A 20,599-nucleotide genomic window follows, 5' to 3' on the forward strand; every position below is an offset into this window, starting at 1 on the left:
GGTACATTTGCGTGGTGTCGTTGTACTCATAACAATAGTCTGCCTCGGGAGCCCCTCTTGGGTAGAGCACCCAGAGGGAATAAAGAGGAAAGAAACAATGGGGAAACCAAGAATGAAAACTTATTTCGGGTTGTAACAAGCAGCACAACCAATGTCAATTTACTTAGTAACCGGGAACTTATGGAACTTGACCTGAGCATGTACAAAAACATGTAGCAAGGAAAGCTCGCAGGCGATTAGTGTCGGCCCCCCACCCCCCCCTGTTTTTAAAGTGTTCTTACCTATCAGAGGGGTGAGAACGAATTAAAAGTTTTATTTAAAAAAATCTAAAAAATAAAAATGAAACAAATAAAACAAAACATGGTTTTAGAACTACCATATATCAAGTGTGAGATCAAATCAACGTAGCAAATACTAGGCTACTAGCTGAACAAATGGCAGAAAGATCAACCATACCAAGTAACTAACCCAATGAACCAACAAAACCACCAACCAGTCAGTCAACCAACCAACCAACCATATCAATCTTTCAATAACATATAAAATGAAAACTAAAAAAACAAAAACAAGGAATTTTCCTTTCCCATTTCATAATTTGTAACGCAAATACGTTATTAACAGCTTAAATAAATAAATAAATAAATAAATAAATAAAATAAATAAATAAATAAATAAATAAAATAAAATAAATAAATAAATAATAAATAATAAATAAATAAATAAATAAATAAATAAATCAAATAAATAAATAAATAAATAAATAAATAAATAAATAAATAATAAAAAAAGTGGAGCACACTCATAAAAAATCAAAATAATACAAGCCTCAGATGATAGAATAGCCTCCTGCTTAGACGTTATTAGTTATGTTTCGAAAATTTGCGTTACAGACACTAAGAACCTCTGCGTAGGAGGCTCTAAGGGTTACACGTGGCTTCAAAATGTACAGGATGGACATGGAAACCATGGTCTATTGGGGTATGGGGTATGTTTCAGAGGATGCAACTTAAAACCTTGAACTAAAAAAAACCTGTTTAGGCTGAAGATGTTAAAATCGGGAACATAAAGACTACCCATGAAATGAAAAGACATGTTGATGTAAATGATGAACTACTGTGCTACTACTAGCCGTGCATGTGCCGCACACAATCCTTAGCCGACTTGTGTGAATGCATTAGTACTCACAAGAAAACTTTAAGAGGTGGTTGGTCGAGCAGTTCTTGACTCCACGGGGAGTTTTCTGCAGTGCAGGTAAAACGATTTGTTATGAAGATCACGTGAGGCATTAAGCATTACGGTTTGATGCGGTACGTTTCAGCTCCTTTTCCAAAATTCCAGGTGTAACTTGCTGGGGGATATGCAGTGACACTACATTCAGTGCTATGTTGTCTCCCTCCTTCACCTCAACTGGAACAGCTTCGCAAGTAAGATCTCCAAAATTCTTGTGTAATGAGATGGATAGAAAAATAGTAAATAAATAATAAATATACAAAGTGATAAACGAATGAAGGGAAGGTTGGGAGAATTGACAACTGGCAAAACTTTCAAATTTGTCACATCCTCCAGATATCAGTTTTGGCTGGACATACGAAATGCATGAAGGAGCTCAAAAAAACAGATAACCAGTCAGTCACTGAAATAAGGAAATGCATTTCCCCCGTAATGTATACCTACGTTTTATTGAAGTTTGCAAGCAAACTCTTCAAAGAACGAATAGGTAAGTGAGAAATGAAAGAACCAGAACTTTGGGTTCCCTAGACACACACACATATGTATTCTCCAAAAACCTATACTTTACAGTATCCTAAAAAAAAAAAAAAGAAAAGAAAGAAAGAAAGAAAGAAAGAAAGAAAGAAAGAAAGAAAGAAAAGAAAGAAGAAGAAAGAAAGAAAGAGAAAGAAAGAAAGAAAGAAAGAAAGAAAGAAAGAAAGAAAGAAAGAAAGAAAGAAAGAAAGATAGAAAACTAAACAAGAGAAAGACGTACACTGATTATCAGTTCAAAGAGGATATTGTATAAATATAAATTACTAGACAATATTAGCTCACACTGTACAGCGACGTTACTTGTGCAAATACCCCGATCACCAACACCATTATACACAGAAACATCGTATGTCCCAGTATCTTGTCTTGAGACAGTAAATGTCAGTCTGCTATTGGCGGTCAGTCTACTTCCATTAGGATTAGTCCAGATGTACTCATAAACAGGTGGGTTTCCTGTGGTAATGACGTTTAGCGAGACTGTGTCGTTTTCGATTACTGTTATATTTTTATCAGGATGTATTTCACACGAAGAAGGAACTGGAATTGTTGAAAGATTACAACAATATTTGAATGTTGAGTAAGTAAATATAGCTAAGAGATTAACCTTCCTATCCACATCCTCCCATCTAAGATAAGAAAACAGATACGATTTAAACCTTAAGTGAAACCGCAGCACGTGTTACTCAAATAAAGATAACACTTACAGTAGACGATGAGTGGAAGATTTTCCCCTTTTGTTTCGTTGCACTCTTTGCCATTATTAACTGTCACAAGGTAATTTCCAGTATTTTCTCTGTTGACAGAATCAAACGTCAGGTTCACTCGATTCCACACGTGACTACCATTGGTCCATGTTATGTTCAGTGGATCACTACCAGTGATGATACACGACAAGGTCACTCTTTCTCCTTCAACTACCGATCCATTGATCATATTCTCACTGGTGACTTTACAGTTTTCGGCTTTAGGAGGCTCTAAAGAAAAAAGAGGGTATACAATAATGAAGCAGTTGCTTAACGACGATTCATTAGTTACTCTACTGTCAATATGGTATTAAAATGGCAACTTTGAAGACTTTATTAATCAATCATCACATCGTATTTGATTTTGGGAAGCATTTGAAATATATCAAAACATGAATAATTTCATGCTTTGCTACTGCAGTGTTATTTTTTGTTGCCATGACAATGAATTAAAAGAATTGCAATGAAAGAGGAAATAAACAAGAAATGAAAAATTAAATGAGAATATGAAAACATCATGAAAGCGCAACAATAGTTAATCTGGAAATATGTTTATTTCTAGTACCCAACACGAAAATAAGTTTGCTAATATTCGATTTTATAAGTTGTAATACACTCAATAAAATTACTCGATTGTGATTGGGCAAGAGGAGTACAATTAATGTGTCATAAGTGTGCTCTTCAAGCACTTTTTTTTTAAACCTGTATTTTCTCAAAGTTCAAATATTCATAATAAATGGAAGGTGTATGTAGTAGATCCCTTGCCAAATAAAAAAAAAATATTTATTTCTGTGTCATTGTAGTTTGGTTAGGACGGTTATTGTTTTTTCTTGTTAAAAAAAATGATAGAAGAAACGATTACATTGGATATTCTTTTAATACCTTTGACAACAAGCTCCAAACTTCTATTTTGACCAAACCCCACAGTATTGTACGATACACAGGTGTAGTTTTTCTTGCCTGTGTCATTAAATGACACACTAAACACGCCACTAATACTGTTATAATGGATCTGACTTGCGTTGCGATACAAAAAGTATTTAGCAGGAGGCTTGGCATAGGATGTACAGGAGATGGTGGCATTACTTCCACGACAAAAACCTGTCTGTTTTGGAGAAATGCTGATTGATGTAGATTTTGGCTTGACTAAAAGGAAATCCAAAGGCATATATTTTAATAAACAATTTTTTATAATAATGAACAAAAATAAAACAAACAAAGAAGCAACAACAAAATTATAAGCACACATAATCTAGCGATATGGTGAATTTTCTTATCATGGATGAGTATTACAAAACAAAAAACAAAAAACGTATGGATAAAGTAAGCTATTTTACTGTACCTTTTAAAATGACACCGAGTGTTCCTAAACTACATTTCGCCAATAGTAACAATGTCCAAAATTGCAAAGGCGCGTCTTGTCTCTTACTTGGAATATAACATATTTCAATATAAACATGTCCCTTATATCTCGTCTCGTTATTGCAGAGATCATTCACCCAATCCCCTATAGACTTTTGCAAAGTCCATCGCGGTATCCTTCTTATTTCATGCGCGCTGAATAAAGCCCGTCCAATCCAACCAGATCATATCACACGCACTGGACGCGACTTCGACGCTCGCTTTCTTTTCAGACTGGATTTCATCTTGACTCTGTTAGCCTCAGACAGGTCGACTTGGATTAAGTCTAACTCCCCGATAGCGTGTAAATTTCACTTGACAGATGTATTATTTGCATTATTATTATTATTTTCTGCAGATAATACATTTGTTATGAAATTCACTAAAGGTTACAAAGTACGTTGGAATATAGTTTGCTTTAAAAGGGGGGGGGGGGGGGGGGAATAGGAGTTTTTATTTTTGGTTTACAAATTCTATAATAAAACAATTATTGAACTCGGTTTTGGCACGATATCGTAAATCATCAGGACCTTGACATGTGTTAGTCAACAGTCCCTGCCCTTGATAATTTACATAATATCATGATCACTTCTGAATCTTTTGTTTCCAGAAGATGTTTAACCGTTTAACATCCCTGTGGGTGAATAGTGATGTGGGAAATAGACCCTTGCACGTGACGTCAAAGCAGCTCCATCTGGGGGACAAAACAAAAGAATTCCAGTCTCCTGAGAACTGGAACGTATTGTTTTATCCCCTAGATTGAGTTGCATTTCAAAGTGCTGCCAGGGCAGGGGTTTATTTCGACTACATTTCCCTCGTCAATTAATAATCATGAGGCATGTTGATCTCCTCGACCCAGTAGAACTTTTTAGACACGCAGTCCACACGTATCCGGTTATTTTTGAACTTGAATTTTTTTTACCGCTTTCGTACCGTTTTCGAATCACATTTTCGTCCGTCCATACGTAAAAGTGTTTGAAAAGTTGCGTTTTCGAGTGGCGTATTCACCGGATACGTGTGGACGAAAGACCCATCTATCAAGAAACAATTCCATGTGAAGGGGTCTTTATACTATCTACTGACGCTAAACAAATACTGTAAAGTCGTGCATACGCTTTAGAATTCATTTACCGGTTCGTGGACGGAACCGATAAGGCAGAACTAAGCAGATTTATGTGATGAAGTTGTTACATGATTCAAGTTGCAAAAATTTCGACATTCTGCGTTGCGATTTTTTCAAGCTGAATCAAAAGGTTGTTACGCGTTGCCGAATCCGAAAATCGTTGAACGTCAGTGGTGTGTGACACGGTATCTCGAAAACTTGTCTTTGAGAATCTTCTCAAAAGTAACTTGAATACGAGGCTAACATAAAAATACGAAAGAAATAACGCTTTTTCTCGATGGAATTGCGGTCATTGGCCATTGGTTTTGTATAGCTTATCGTATACAGGGCAAAATTACTTGATGCTGTTTGGCTAATGAAGGAGGGCTTTTTTCCGTAATTCGGGGCTTAATTACTAGAAAATGATTGGTAGTTCAGTTGCCTAGCAACACTTGGAAACTGTAAACTTTTCTTTTTTGTAAGTCAAAATGGCTTTATGTTTTGCATTGGCAGACGAAGGAACCATAAGAAAAACTAAAAAGTCCAAGCGAAAATGAGAACACTAGGAAGAGTACAGGTGTCTGGATAAATGTTTAACGTAAATGGGCCTCGAAAAGACTACTCAAATAGCCCCAAATGTGTACAACTTCACAAGCTGCAACGACTCTGAAATAAGCCCAATCCAGCACAATAATCTTGGTCTGGACTTTAAACGACTTCTTCCTTTATATTCCGATTCAGACTAAGAATTTGGTTGAACTTTGTTTAGCTTGCCAAATAATCATTGTTAAAGCTCAGTGATCATTGGTATTCTTTTGTACGGGAGAAAGCCTTGAAGTATTATTGCCCAAAGTTTGCTTTACAATAGCTTTACAATATTTATCGCGTTTAATTGGTCATTTTTTAATCATCAATAAGAGGACAGGCAGATAAGCTGACGTCAACGAGCGCGCGTTTTTTCCCTTGATTGTTTTGATCACTCAACGAGAAGTTATCGTTTTGTTATTGTAATAAAATAAAATAAAAATAAAAATAATAATAATAATAATAATAATAATAATAATAAATAGAAGAGAGCACATGTAATAATAAAAAACCCGTTTGAACTCTGCTAAGTAAAATTATTTTGAACCATAACTATCTTTGATTTGATACGTACGGGCATTAGCCAGCTTCTACGAGTTTGTTTCCCCTTTGCCAAGTATATGATAAACGACTCGGGCAATTTCAAAACTATTAAAACACTTGTGAAATTAATCCTTAATTTTACTCGACTCAATACGATAGATAGATAGATAGATAGATAGATAGTTAGATAGATAAACTTTATTTACCCTCGGTTTTAAAATGAGACTTGCTAGGCCTCTAGCATAGCTGCTAATGATCCGAGAGAAAAAAAGTGAAAATATAACAAGAAAAAAAAAAAAAAAAAAAAAAAAAAAGCTAATATTAAATATTGAAAATTATGCATTAAAAATTTTAATGCTAATATTAAATATTGTATTAGATTATAAAATGTGGTAAATATAACTGATTTATCTTATAATTGTAATAATAGAAACTGAAAGTAGAGATTATATATCAAAAGAAGATAAGCTCCTGACAGCCTTTTTAAATGGCCCAAATTTGGTCAGCGATCTAATATTGTCGGGCAAAGAATTCCATGCCTTAGCAGCAACATAAGCTGTTGATCTTAAACCATTCCAAGTTGTTTTGACTTATTTTCCCTTAAATTAAACAATGACTTAATATATGAAGGTAAACTATTAGTGAGGGCCTTGAAAATAATAATAATCATATTTTGTACGCGTCTACTTGATAATGAGTATCCTATCTTATCGGTTAAGGTATTGTAATTACTGGAAAAATCAATGAATACATATCTTAGTGCCCTCTCATTCAATTTCTCTAATTTGTCACTGTTTTCTTTAAGACAATTATTCCAAACAGAACTGCAATACGTTAAGTGTGACGAAATGAAGGATCTATATATCTGCATTTTAGATGTAAATGACAGAATATTCTTAAATCTACTAAGCACGTCAAGCTGTTATCCAACTTTCTTAACAATAACCTATACTTATTGCCTCCGTTCTCGGTATCAACTGAGGGAAATTATCATGGTTCGGAAGCTCTCTTTGATCGGCCAAGAGCCACGATATAGGACACCCAAAGCTAATTCTGAAAATGAGGCTAACACCAAAACCTATAATGTGTATGGTTGGTTGTTTGGTAATTGTGTTTTGGTTTTTGTTTTGTTTTGTTTTTTTGTTTTGTTTTGTTTTGTTTTTTTTTTTTCGTTCTTTGGTTTTCGATTTGAGTGCGCGCGTGCAATCGTGGGCTCTTATAATAGCGTCATCGTCGCTTCGTAGGAGCACGTACAGTAGCTTCATTTTTTCCATTAGGCAGCCTATTTCATACCCAGAGCCTTTATTTCTTACTGAGCATGCTCGACGAAGACCTGCATTCTAGCCGAAGGACTATGAAATATGACATTGTATAAATAATAAGGTATGTCTGGCAATCAACAAACAACAACAACAACAAAACAAAACTTACAATAGACGCTCAAGTTCTTTGAACTGCTTGCTTCACCAACAATATTAATGGCAGTGCACACGTATCTCCCTGAATGATTTGTGGTTACGTTGTTGAATAACAGTGTCTTTTGGTTCAGCCCACTGAATAGACTTGGGTATGGTACTGTCCACTTATACCTTGCTCCAGGTTTTGCGTGTGACTCGCAGGCTAGATTGAAGCTGTCACTTTCGTTGACAAATATAGTGCCATTTTCTTCTCTAACCGTGGACTGAGGACCTTTGATTACCGATATATTAACCAAGCGAGGCATGACTGTAACAAAAGAAAAGAGGATATCAAGTTACCTAATTCAACCTAAACCTAAAAGACTACATATGGCACAACCAACAATATTTTCTATAACGCAATGAAATGAAAGCTATGTGGATATGTCGGGGCTTAGCTTCTTGTGGAAAACAGAGCCACCCATTATAGGAACAATATTACCTATGTGTAAAGTCGCATGCATAACTGCCTTACTAAGATCTTAATTCGCTATCCCGGATACGGGATGCGGTGCTTATATAATCATGTATAAGCACTGCAGTTAGTCCATATCAGAAAGAAAAATTATTTTGTACTACAGCAAAGTACTCACTTTCTGGAGCCGGGTTCCCTGTGGTGAATGCAATATTTAAAGGTAAATGGCAAATAAATGAACATGTGGTTGACTCACGACAGCTGCAGATGACGATGAGAACTCTGGGTTCCTTACATACATATATTTATTCTCCCCAAATTGAACTATCATAGCAAATCATGATTACTGACAACTTATCCAGAAGACGAAATAAAAGTATATATACCCAATTGTGATCAGACTATTTTCTAACTATAGAAAATAAATGCATCAGCTTACATTGTGCAGTGACGTTACTTGTGCAAATACCCGGATCACCAACACCATTATACACAGACACCTTGTACGTCCCAGTATCTTGTATTGAGGCATTAAATGTCAGTGTGCTATTGGCGGTCAGACTACTTCCAGTAGGATGAGTCCAGATGTATTCATAAACAGGTGGGTTTCCTGTGGTGGTGACGTTTAGCGACACCTTGTCTTTTTCGTTAACTGTCGTTGTATTAGGGTACATTTTACATGATGAAGGAACTGGAATTGTTAAAAGAAGCAAGTAAATCGATTTTCAATTCGAATACTGATAAAGTAAATTATGCTATGAGATTTTAAGTCCTACCTATCTATCCCCTCAAACATAACAAAACACAAAGGACTTGGGAACTCAACTACGTTCTAAACCACAGCACGTGGTAAGGCAAAGGATGGACATACAGTTTATATGAATAATAACCCGCTAGTGTTAATGAATTAAATAAAAAATAAAATAAATGATGATATGCATTGTTGTTCTTATGCAAGGATACTCATGGGCTAATACCGATGTTATCGATATACTGACAACGTTGTACTTGAGTACTATAACTATAAGATGATCTTAGGGTCACTATTCACTCACTACCCATCTCGTACGGTCAGCCGGTCAATTAATCACGATCAAGGCGGGCAGGCAGGCCGACAGGGTTGTGGACTGATTTAATTTTCCTCTAATATTTTTTAATTCAAAAGGCAGGGGTCAAATGGAATGCTAATTCAACGGTTAGTGTCAAATATCATTCTTACGACTTACAATGCACGGTGACCTTGCGTGTACAATTTCCAGAACGTCCTAAGCTATTTCGAACCAAACAGTGGTAAATTTTTATGTTCGTCCTGGAAGCCCTGTACTGAAGGACTGAAGTACCAGGATGTGTAGTGCCATTAGGATAGGTCCAAAAAAACTCATTCACTGGCGGTTGTCCTTTTCCAACGCATGTCAAAGTTACTGACCCACTTTCATTGACGATAACATTTGGCAAATCTGGAGATATGGTACAACCAACAGGATCTGTATTACACAATGAAATAACATTTTAGTGGTACATAATATGTTTTCAGTCGGAGTAGAAATGAGAAAAAATAAATAAAACCATGCATGCACTACACTGAAATATATATATATTACAATGTATTTCCACCTACTGCGTTGAACTAAAACGAATGTTTAGATTGTAGACGTCGCTGAGGACGATATTCCAGGAACGCAACTTCTCCGCTGGAACTTCGCATGCTTTGTAAGCACCCTTATAACAAGCAATTTGCTTTTTTCTTAATAAATATAAATAAATATTTAAATAAATCAGTTTAGCATTATGGACGTATGCCACGCCATTATACATTATACTAGAAAAGTCACCAAGGTAACAGACACCGAGAAGGAATATAGCAAGTAAAATTTTCTTTTTCAAACTTTGACAAGATAAACCAGTCGAATAGCCGGGATGGTGGTAGCTCAGGGTGAAACCGCGCTTTTCGTGGAGGATACAAACAAACATTTGTCGCATATTTGCAAAAGAAAATACGACATAAATGATAACACGAGTAACTGCAGTTTACTTACATGCAACTATTACACTCGAGTTACTGCTGGAATCACCCAAACTATTTTTAGCAGTACAGGTATAGTTTCCTGTATCTTCTAGTGTTGCGTTAATCAACACCACTGTTCTTCCATTGTCTTTGGTCAGCAGTGTTCTGTTTGTGGTGGACGTCCAAGAAAAGGTCGGTTCAGGCTCGCCTGGAGCAGAGCAATTTATTGATCCGTTTTGGTAGTTTTCAATTATGACTAACTTCGAAGTCACAGCCACCGGAGGATCTGATAAAATATAAATATAATTATTTGAAAAGGTAAAAGAGCAACACACAAATAAAGGAGAGTTTCTTTTGCTATTAACAATTACCGCGTCATTGGCTCACTTTTAATAATTGACAAAACAGTATATATGGCACAACTAACAGGATTTGTCAGCATTACACAATGAAATGAGAGCTATACATGTAATATATGAAACTCATCAGTGAGTTACTTACTAGTCAAAAATGACTAGACAATGTAAGTTTGGAGCCATATACAATTCGGTTTAAACATAAATGGCCGCATGGAATTGGGGTAAATACCGCTAATCCGGTGTCAATGAGTAGAATGAAAAATTTCAACAAGCTGCCAATTGGAATGAGGCAACGGGATGTACAAAAAGGAGAATGAATAATCCTTCACGCAGCTTAATTTACTTTAGATAAAACAATTACTGGTTTAAGTGACGGCCTACTATTGAACGTTCAATTTTAGTCTACGACTCGTAGAAAAAAAACGGAAAGTGTAAGTTTATGCGTTTTTGGCACTCGTTTTGAACAAAAATTGTCAAGCATAAGCAGCAGTAAGGGGGACTCGCGATTGATGCCGTATATTTGCGGGTTTAACCCGGGGAATTACGAACGCGGGTACAGCAGATTTACGGAAATTCCGCGAAAAAGTCCCTTACTGCTGCTCTGTTGGGGTCGCAAACGAAGGTTAAAATATTCCTTAGATATAATGGATACCATCAAAAGTATCAAGAACAAGACTGTGCGCAAACTTAGAACCCAGGTTCTGGACAGGTTAGACGCAGACTTTGCCTTTACGACATTTATGGAAGGTAATACGGATGAGACTATGACGCAGGAAAGAGCAGAACAGATAATCGACCTAATGCCCGAGGGTAATTACCGTTTGGAGTTGACCTTTATAAAGTATCTGGACGGGGAATGGATTATTGAAAGGGGCCGCAATCCCATTAGAGCGTCTGGTAAAAAGAACCTGTTCGTCTTAAGTAAGGCTACCAACCCGGGAGCATTAGAAGGAATTGACATGTTATTCTATGAGGTTGCTTACCCTGTTACAGTGGTAATTTACGGGGCGTATGAAATGCCCACGCCAGATGTAAAGAAGTTACAACCAATGCGACATCCTGGTAACTGTGTTGGTAAGCTAGTCCGGGAATTCTTTGAAGATGCTTCCCGTGGTGGTAAGTTAACCTTAAAGCGCCGAGAAGCCATTCGAAAGTGGGAGCATTCTACCCGCAAGACTGGAGGAACCATAGCCAATATTAAGAAGTTGGAAGTGACATTAGAGCGGCGTATACACGTTAAAGATATCACAGACGGGTTTATTTACTCTGGGACTCACAAATATGGAGGTAGAGGAGCTCCTATTGTTATCTACCAACATAATGGGCACGCTTGGCGGGAACTAAGGTTTCCTAAGAAGGTTAAGACCTCAGTCTACAAAGTATCTCCGTTAGCAGACTTGGTTCATGAGAATTCCATCTGGTTAATGGACGCAGAAGGTAGGCAATTTATGACACAAGACGGTACTTTGTATAGACCCGAAATGGAACAGCTGAAGATAGACAGCGTTTGTGAAGACCTGGGTGAAGATTTTCCCGAAGTATTAAGTTCTCGTTCCCTGGACTTCTTAGCCGCAAAGAAGCGTAATGGCTGGAAGCCGACTCCTAGCGACCTTCCAATTCCAAAAGCCTGCATAGAACATGGTCACGGAGGTCTTTGGAATATGGAATACGACGAGGACGAGTATGTCTCGCTGGATATGAAACATTGTTACCCTGCGTCTTTCAAAGGCCTAGGAGATTGTAAAGAGTATTATGACCGTTACGGACATCCGGGCAGCCAATTCTTTAGGGTAGCTTTGGATGGTACGTACGATGCCCCAGCAACAGGATTCGTTAGATTGACCAGCTGGAAGCTAAAGAAGGGATTACATCCCATAATTTACGCGTGGTATGGGAAGCATCTGCAAGAAAAGGAATGGATCCCTGTGCCGCTATTAAAGTTCCTCGAAGAACGGAAACTCCTTACGTACGCTGCTCATGAGGCAATATTATGTCGTCGGGAGTTTACCAAATGGTTGCCAGAAGACAATGCTACCGCCCGCATAGTTATTGGTAAGTTCACTCAGGGCGCAAAGGAAGGGGAGAAGCACATGCAACGCCGCTTAATCACAGATAAAGGAGAATTAAGCTTCCTCGTGCAACGAGCTCACGACCAAGGTTCAATGGTGTCAGTAGAGAAGTGGGATTATTTCACAGATTCCCTGCAACAATGGAATGCCTTGTGTTACTATCAAGACCACAGACCGCAGTATTACCATCTGCGTGCTAGCATGTTAGCTTACGCCCACATTAATCTCTTAGCGATGTTGCTGCGGTTTGACAAGGAAGACATTCCAAGAGTAGCTACTGACTCTTTGTACGTCAAACCTGCAGTGCTTGAAAAGGTGCAAGAGTTCTACACCGACGACGAATTAGCAGAAAGCGGGCAATGGAGGGTCAAGGACGAAGAGATAAAGGCCTGGCGAGCAAGAGTAACCTACGACGGTAATCATACTAAAGGAACGGTAACCCCGACTGGGGAACCATTACCAAGTGTCACAGACCCCATTTCTTACCACCGCTTCTCTTATCTTTACGGAACAGGAGGCAGTGGTAAGACTACCAGAGTCCTGCAACTATTCCCTAAAGTAACCGTATTAACTCCTACACATCGTTTAGAACGCGAACTTGCCGCTAAGGGCTTTGAAGCACAAACTTACCATAGTTTCTTTCGTTGGAATGGCACTAAATGGGTCCCAGAAGCTATTCATGATATTCCTCCTGTGATCTTATGGGATGAAATCTGTACTGTGCCCTTAGAAATCCTAAAAGAGTTCGTAGACTTCCTAAAAGGTAAGTGCCAGGTAATCTTTGCAGGAGATCCTTGCCAGCCACCCCCAATAGCAGGGGAAATGCCCCACGAATGGTTAAAAGGAATGGTAGATTACGCAGAGGAAATTAACGCCGATTACCGTAGCAAGGATCAAGTAAGGAACCTCAAAGCGGAACTAAGGGGCCTTACAGACGCTCAGCAATGTAAAGTACTCCGTAAGAGAGTACGAGCCAAGTCCTATGAGGAATTCATACAGGCCTGGAACCCAAAAGATGTTGTCTTAAGTAGTAAGCGTGCTTCTCAGGCCCGTATTCAAAAAGATCTGTTAAATGTTCACCGCGAAAGATTCCCCACTAATCTCGTACCCGTTTGCTATAAGCCCCGAGATACCAGAATGCAGAAAAGAGACGTACGGGTACCTGGCACTGACATTACTTTAGAGAACGCAGTTACCCACGATAAAGCCTGGGTGCAAATGAAAGACGTAGAAAGGATTACTTCCCACCCCGATTGGAGACTTGGTTACTGCATGACGGTACATAGTGCCCAGGGATTAACCGTAAAAGAAACGATGTGGATCATAGACCAGCGTTTGTGTTGGAGCAACCTTATCTACACCGCCGTAAGCCGCGTAGAATACGCCAAGCAATTGAAAAGAGCCTGGGGTCCGCAGCTGCGTTACGATAAGACCCCAGAAGACGTAGCCAAAGAGAACATTACGAAGAAACTCCTTCGCTACAAGCGCCACGACGAAGAAAAAAATATGACGTTCGACCTCTGCGTGGACGACGTCTATAAGAAAGGGGCACGGTGTGCCAAGTGTAACATACCTCTACTATGGAGGTTTGACCCAAATGACGATCAGCAGTTCTCCGTGGATCGCATAAATAATAAACGCGGGCATTGCAGAGGTAACGTAAGACTGACATGCCTAGAGTGTAATCGGGCGCGCGGTGCTGCGCTACTCTGAGTCTTTGGGGACTATGAGCAGCTCTTCCTTAACAAATCCACGACTTGGGCCATTTAGGTAATACAACACGGGTTGCCCTTCCTTGGTGACGGACTTTGAAATCTCATACGTTTCCAAAGACCAGTTAGGATCCGTGGCTCTCTTACTGCCACCTTCGAGTTCCCCCGGCTGATAGAGGTATCTAACCACTATGTTGCGGGGGAGCTTTTTTTCCTTCAGTCCGACCGCCCTCGAACTTCTGACGTAGGACTTGTGTTCCACGTGTTTCTTTTTTATGGCATCCTTGGGTTTTATTCCCGTAGCCCTGGCCGCCTCGTTGTTCAAAGCCGCGACGACCTGGGGGAGCCGCTGAGTCCATTCCCTGTTGCGTTTGGAGGGATCTTCCAGCTCTTTCCAATACTGGTATCCAAAGAGACGCTCGGCCAGGGTCTTATTGAATCTTTCGACAATGCTCTGACCCCTGTGGTACTCTGCCTCGGCTCTTCTAATCTTGGTGCTGTGGTCTTTCAGGGTTTTGGTAACCACGCCCATGAACTCTGTCCCCGCATCCACTTGCAGCAGCTTAGGCCATTTCAAGATGCGCTTATAAATCCTACCTAGGGCTTCTGCGACTTCCCCAGAATCCTTGCTGGTTATGGGTTCGGCGTCCTTGTATCTGCTTGCGATATCAACTACGGTCAAAGCGTACCTATAGGTCTTTTTTCTCACCTTGTCGTGCGGTAAGAAAAGCAAATCCGCTTGATGAACTTCATTAGGGGCATTTACGGTGAAGCTGGGTCTGGGAATGTACTTGGGCACGGGAAGATAAACCTACCAGAGGGTTTGTTTTCTTAGCCAGTTCTTAGCCGTTTCTTCTGATACCCTGGCCGCGGTCGCGAGTTTCTTAATAGCCGACGCTCCTTTCCAATAGCCTTCAGGCCCATAGTAAATCCTTTTAAGTTTGTCCTCCAGGCGGCCCATTATATGAATTCCAAAACGAGATTGATCTTGCGTCCGTTAAAATCCACCGTCTTTCCGTCCACTTTAATGGTGATGTTTATGCTTTCTACCAAATTAGACAAGTCATAGTTTAAAGAAATGGGCGTGTATTCTACCAGGTCGAATGGATTACCTTTGGGCAGGAACTTGGACATAAGAGAAGACTTTTCTCCATTGTTGTAACTATGGACCAAATCGCAATAGACTTCGTAAGAGGATGCGACTTTCCAATTTACAGGTTTGGCTGTGTTGGTAATTTCCTTGCCCGAGGCACATAATAATGACCCCAATGGGTCAGACTTTCCAAAAGTCATTGAATAATTTGACATATTATGTTTGAGGGTCATTTCGTGCGGCAATCCTGTGGTGAGAGTATAACCATGTTTTGCTAATTCCTTAGCAAGGGTGATTGGTGTGTAATGTCCATCGGGCAGCAATACGCCTTGATAATTGCCGCCGCCTTTATGCTCAGTGATCAAGGCATTGACTAAATTATACCAAGAATTGTACAAAGAGCAACTAACCAGCCGGACCCTTTCCGCGCGGATGGGAGGATTTAAATAAGTGGTAAAGTTATTTTTATCGCTTTCCAAAAAGACGATCATTATATTCTAGGCGCCAAAGGCGCCACTAGAGGCTAAGCGTAGCTTAGACTAAGTACGCCAAAGCTACGCCTCCCGCCAGCCCTGCGACTCCTACAAAGACCAATTCATTGTCTTTTTGTTTCTTAGAAGGCTGGTAGTAATTCTTGAACTGAGGCTTTCTCATTCTAAGGGGCACCGACCCCGTCGATGCCGCGGGGTGTGCTTGCGCATAAAGTTTAAAGGCGTAGTCTGTGTTTTCGAAGTTCTTATCCGCCTGCATTTTGTCTTGGTAGTTCTTATCCAACCAATCCCTGTAAGCTTGTCTTTTTTCATTCCAAGCCGCCACGTCCCGCTGATATTTCTCCAGCGCTAAGTCGTGTCTCTTCCTCTCAGCGTTAGATTCTGCGTTTCTATCACCGCTAACTAATTTATCCAGATATCTACCGCCATAATTAGCCCCAGTGAATGCTAAAGCTGCAATAACTCCACCTGCGACTAAGCTAACCATTTATACATTAGGAATGTACTTTTCCTTCTGTAGGTAATTCTTTAGCATGATAGCCCCGCCTACGGCAGCGGTCATCTTAGCAAAATTAGCGAAGCTCTTGCTTGGGTCTTCAGTAAAGTCTTCTTTGAGCACTTTCTTACCTACCCAACCAATACCCGCAATGATGGAAGTAATAATAGCTGCTTCTTCAACAGTTTTCAACAACGCGGTTGACATTATATTACAGAGCGAGAAGGAAAATCTAGGTCGCCACGGGTGATAAATTTACTCCATTTCAGGGATCTTACTTTTTCTAACCTCCACAGGTGCGCGATACGTTGGTGGTTCTACCTTTTTCGTTGCCCGCCATTGTAAGTAAAGGCTGCCTGCTGCTATAGCAACTCCTAACGCGCCAATGACGTACCCAGGATTAATGAAGGATTCCTCTTCTTCTACCTTTTCCTCCTTTTTTGCCTTGTTCTTTTTATTCATCTCTGCGAGCTTCTTTCCAGCAGCGACTCTGCCCGGAGATTTAGCCTTGGTAATCTTGGTATCTTCTACGGGTGGTTGTTCTTCGGTGCCACTCATCTTATATTAAGGGACTTGAAGGACTTGATAATAACTTGACGGCGACTTGACAATGACTTAAGGATGACTTGATTAAGTACTTAAGGACGACTTGACAATGACTTGACTAAGTACTTAAGACGACTTAAGGACGACTTGACTAAGTACTTGAGAATGACTTGACTAAGTACTTAAGACGACTTGACTAAGTACTTGACAATGACTTAAGGACGACTTGACTAAGTACTTGATAATGACTTGACTAAGTACTTGAGGTGACTTGATTATCAGTAAGTGCTGCCTGGAAGACCTTTTCGACTTCTCTGTCCTTCTTAAAGTCCTTCCAAGATGTTCCGAAGGAACCTAGTACCTCCTTCAAGTCGACATGCTGAGCTACGTGCAAAGCCACAGAGGCGACTGCCATTAACTTACCGCACTTCAAAGACAACCACCCGCAGGTTATCTTAAGTTCTTGGGCGATGACATAGTCCTCGCTTATGTCCTTCCGCAGTTGCTCCACGTCGTCTATGGGCAGCGCAAGTCCAAGCAATTTAGTTGCAAGTCGGATAGCGGAGTCTGCTACGGCGTCCGTGGTCTTACTTGCAAGGGCAGCCTCATACCTCTTATGGAACTTCTTAACTTCCTCTTCTGACAACTTATTAACCTGCTCATGGGTAAGTTCCTTGCCTATCATTTCTTTGCACTTCCCAGAAGACACAAGGACGTTGAGTTGTTCCTTAAGGTTACTTTCGTCTAACTGTGTGGGGACTTCATCTAAGAGCTGCTCAATCTCCATATACATTAGGAATCATAGATTCCAACCGTGTAGGGAAACCTCAAAGAGAAGATCATTTTGGAATGTTGGTGCGTCTTTAGATGCCGCATGTATTCGTGTAACTGTTCCTTGCTTATCTCACCGCCGTAGTCGCTTAAGATGGTTTCCAGGTCAGACTTGCTCGGAGTATAAAATACGACAAGTGAACCTATGTTTTCCCTGAAGGGCTTAGAGACACTGGTAAGCTGCTGGGAAAGCAACCAAACGCTGATATTGTCGTGTCTGCCGCTAAAGGCGAGTTTAACGAGCTCGGAGGTGCGCTTTTTTACGTCGTCCCCGCAGGCAATGTCATCCAATATGAGTAGTGTCTGCGTGTCCTTGGGGAATTGCTTATGCCAAAACTTCAAATGGCTGGATAACTCATTAGGATCTAAGATATCTACGAAGAAGTCGTCATCTTTCACTCCTATGCCCGTCCAGGTGCGGTTATTCACATAGGTGGGACAAAGTAGCACGATGTAGTCGAAACGGTATCTAAAGGGTCCTAATAGCTGCTCCACTACGAACTGCGTTTTGCCGCAGCCGGTTGGTCCTACGATCAGAGCATTGCAGGGAATATGGTTCATTATATATACGATGGACCCAGTGGAAGCAGTAAGAAGGATTGCCGCCGACGCAAAAGATAAGAGAGACACCATAGAAATGCAAAGGGAGGAGATCGATCGGTTAAAAGAGCGCGTGCAGGAGTTGTACGATGAAATGTGCGGTCTGAAGCGCGCGGAAAGGTTTGGTGCGCTTTTGACGATGGCCGGTTGGGCGAAAGAAAGCGTGCAGGACTTTATTAAGTATCCCTTATAAGGCTTAAATAACACTTAGTTATAATGAAGTGCAAGCAATGTGAAAGGGAGTTCAGCAGCAAGCAAAGATTGCAATATCACGTCGAAAGACGGGTATGCAGTAAGGAAGTAAACAACGTTACCGTTTGCGAGGACTGTGATAAGCAGTTTAGCAGCGCGCAGGCGTTGGAGTACCATCGTAGCAGAAGGGTTTGTTTAAAGAACGTATGCGTGCGCTGCGACGAGGACGTTACCGACGCCTGGCACCGACATAGATGCCTTGGTAATTACGATCTGCTGGGCGTAGCATGTGAGGAGCACGGTGACGTTGCCGCCCGATGTTGTCCGGTTGACACCACGAAAGAGTTAACGCAAAGGAAGAAAGAAATAGACGAAACGTTTGCGGAGTTTGACCTTGTAGAAGGTGTAAGGTGGGAAAATAGAGAGTACTGGGAGGCCAACTGTCAGCGCTGCGGCTGTCAAAGGAGCGGTCAACATATTTGGCAGTGTTTGTATGAGGGTCAAGGCGGCTTTAAAGAGTACTTAGATCGCTTCGAAGCTTGGCATGTCAGTAACGAGGTGGCAAGGAAAGCCCGTAGAAGTTAGGAAGGGAACTAAAATAGTAAGATAGGGTTTGTGCAAAGAGTCTCAAATCCCGTTCTTATTTTTATTGTTGTTTGTTAAGTATCATCAACATTTAACAAAACAACAATAATAATAAGGACCCCTTTTAAAGGTAGCTGCCTTTCTGGGAGGCATTCTAATTACCCTTTCAATATATGGACTGTATTACTTGCGAACTACCTGCCGACTGCATACCGATACCCAAACCGCGTAAAAAATACACCTGCCTTCATTGCGACAGGGTATTCTCCGAAGGATCCTTTGTGGGGCATTGGTGCTCCGCGGATCCTAAAGCGCAGCGGGCGCTTAACTACAAAGAGGAGATGGAGTGACTGTTCTTTCAATGTCAAACTTCCATCGGCCATTTACTTTACCATAGCTGCGTAAGTGGGTGAATTCCTCGCCCTGAATTACGTACCGCACGCAATCCGGCGCCCAAAGGGAATATTCCTTACCTTCTAAGTCTTTGAGGACTAACCGTAAACGGTCGATGTCTTCGAAGACGACGTAATTTTTTATTTCGTATGCTTTACCGTGGACGAGATCACGCCAGTGAATTAAGTTGAGCTTCATTATACCTATGGAATATCTTTAGGTGCGTTTTCAAAGTGTCGTAGGATTTGAACCGCTTTACACAGCCCTTACAGGGAATACGAATGCCGTCCGCATAATCCATGAGGGCACGACAGATGACGTCGTAATCGTTGCTAACCATAGTTAGGTAACCATTTACGTCAAGCTGTGAGATTTTCTTAGATTGCTTTGCGGACAATACGCCGTTTCCTTTTGGGGTTTTCAACTCAATGCACAACCCGCGGTATTTCTTGTGGGCGTTAAGGATTAAAAGGTCTGGCTGGCCGGCTTGGTAGCCTTTTCGCCAGCATGTTATTCGCTTGCTGTCTGAATCTTGAAGTTCGCCAAGACCCGGCGCTATGATGAAATCGGGGTAAAACCTACGTGTGTAGTCGACGACCTTTGCATGCAGGTCAGCTTCATTTTCTATCTTAAAAACTAATTTATTCGGGCTGTCGAAGCGTTTGTCCATCGCATACTTACCAGTCTTTCTCAACGCGGGTAGGACTTCTTCGAGCACCCAAACCTGGAATGCCTCTGCCTTTGGCATCTTAGAGCTAAATATCAGCTGATACAACCCGGATTCGTTCACGTACAGGGAATGTGGGTGTGAACTGGAAGGGAGGCGATTCACCTCCATTCTAAGTTCGCTAAGCCTTTTCTTATACTTTTCACGAACATGCACCTTAATTGCATCTTTTGGGCGCTCATAGCCCAACGCCAGCGCCACTTCCTTTGCTTTGAAGTACAGTTCGTTGCCTTGCACTATGCATTGCAGTTTGGTGTCGTTGTTTTCAAATACGCGAAGCATATTATACGTAAGGAATATTTTATTTTTAGAATGGCTGAGGCAACGAAGTCATTAATAGGCAACGCTTTTCAATTGGTTCATTTCTACGCTCAGTTGCGCGTCAGACACGACGAAGACGTAGCAGTTTATCTTATCACCGTCGCCCGCGGAGGCATTCTTGGTGCGCTTGATCTCCAATGTTATGCCATCCTGCGTATTTACCAACCGC

At 40.7% G+C, this 20,599-nt stretch overlaps 1 protein-coding gene across 1 annotated transcript in view; it reads right to left on the bottom strand.

Annotated features, from left to right (window-relative positions):
• The window catches only part of LOC116302268 (hemicentin-1), a 134,291-nt gene that overhangs the window by 88,076 nt on the left and 25,616 nt on the right, over positions 1-20,599 (bottom strand). Inside the window, exons 5-7 of the mRNA XM_089039809.1 lie at positions 10,047-10,301; positions 9,237-9,494; positions 8,450-8,701 (exon numbers count right to left, since the gene is read on the bottom strand). Of these exons, the coding sequence (XP_088895935.1) occupies positions 8,450-8,701; positions 9,237-9,494; positions 10,047-10,301 (765 nt within the window). The remainder of the gene's footprint in view (positions 1-8,449; positions 8,702-9,236; positions 9,495-10,046; positions 10,302-20,599) is intronic.

This window comes from Actinia tenebrosa, unplaced genomic scaffold (genome assembly GCF_029948245.1).
Source record: "Actinia tenebrosa isolate PJP-AT-01 unplaced genomic scaffold, QUT_ActTen_1.0 PGA_scaffold7__59_contigs__length_16204524, whole genome shotgun sequence".
Taxonomy (NCBI): domain Eukaryota; kingdom Metazoa; phylum Cnidaria; class Anthozoa; order Actiniaria; family Actiniidae; genus Actinia; species Actinia tenebrosa.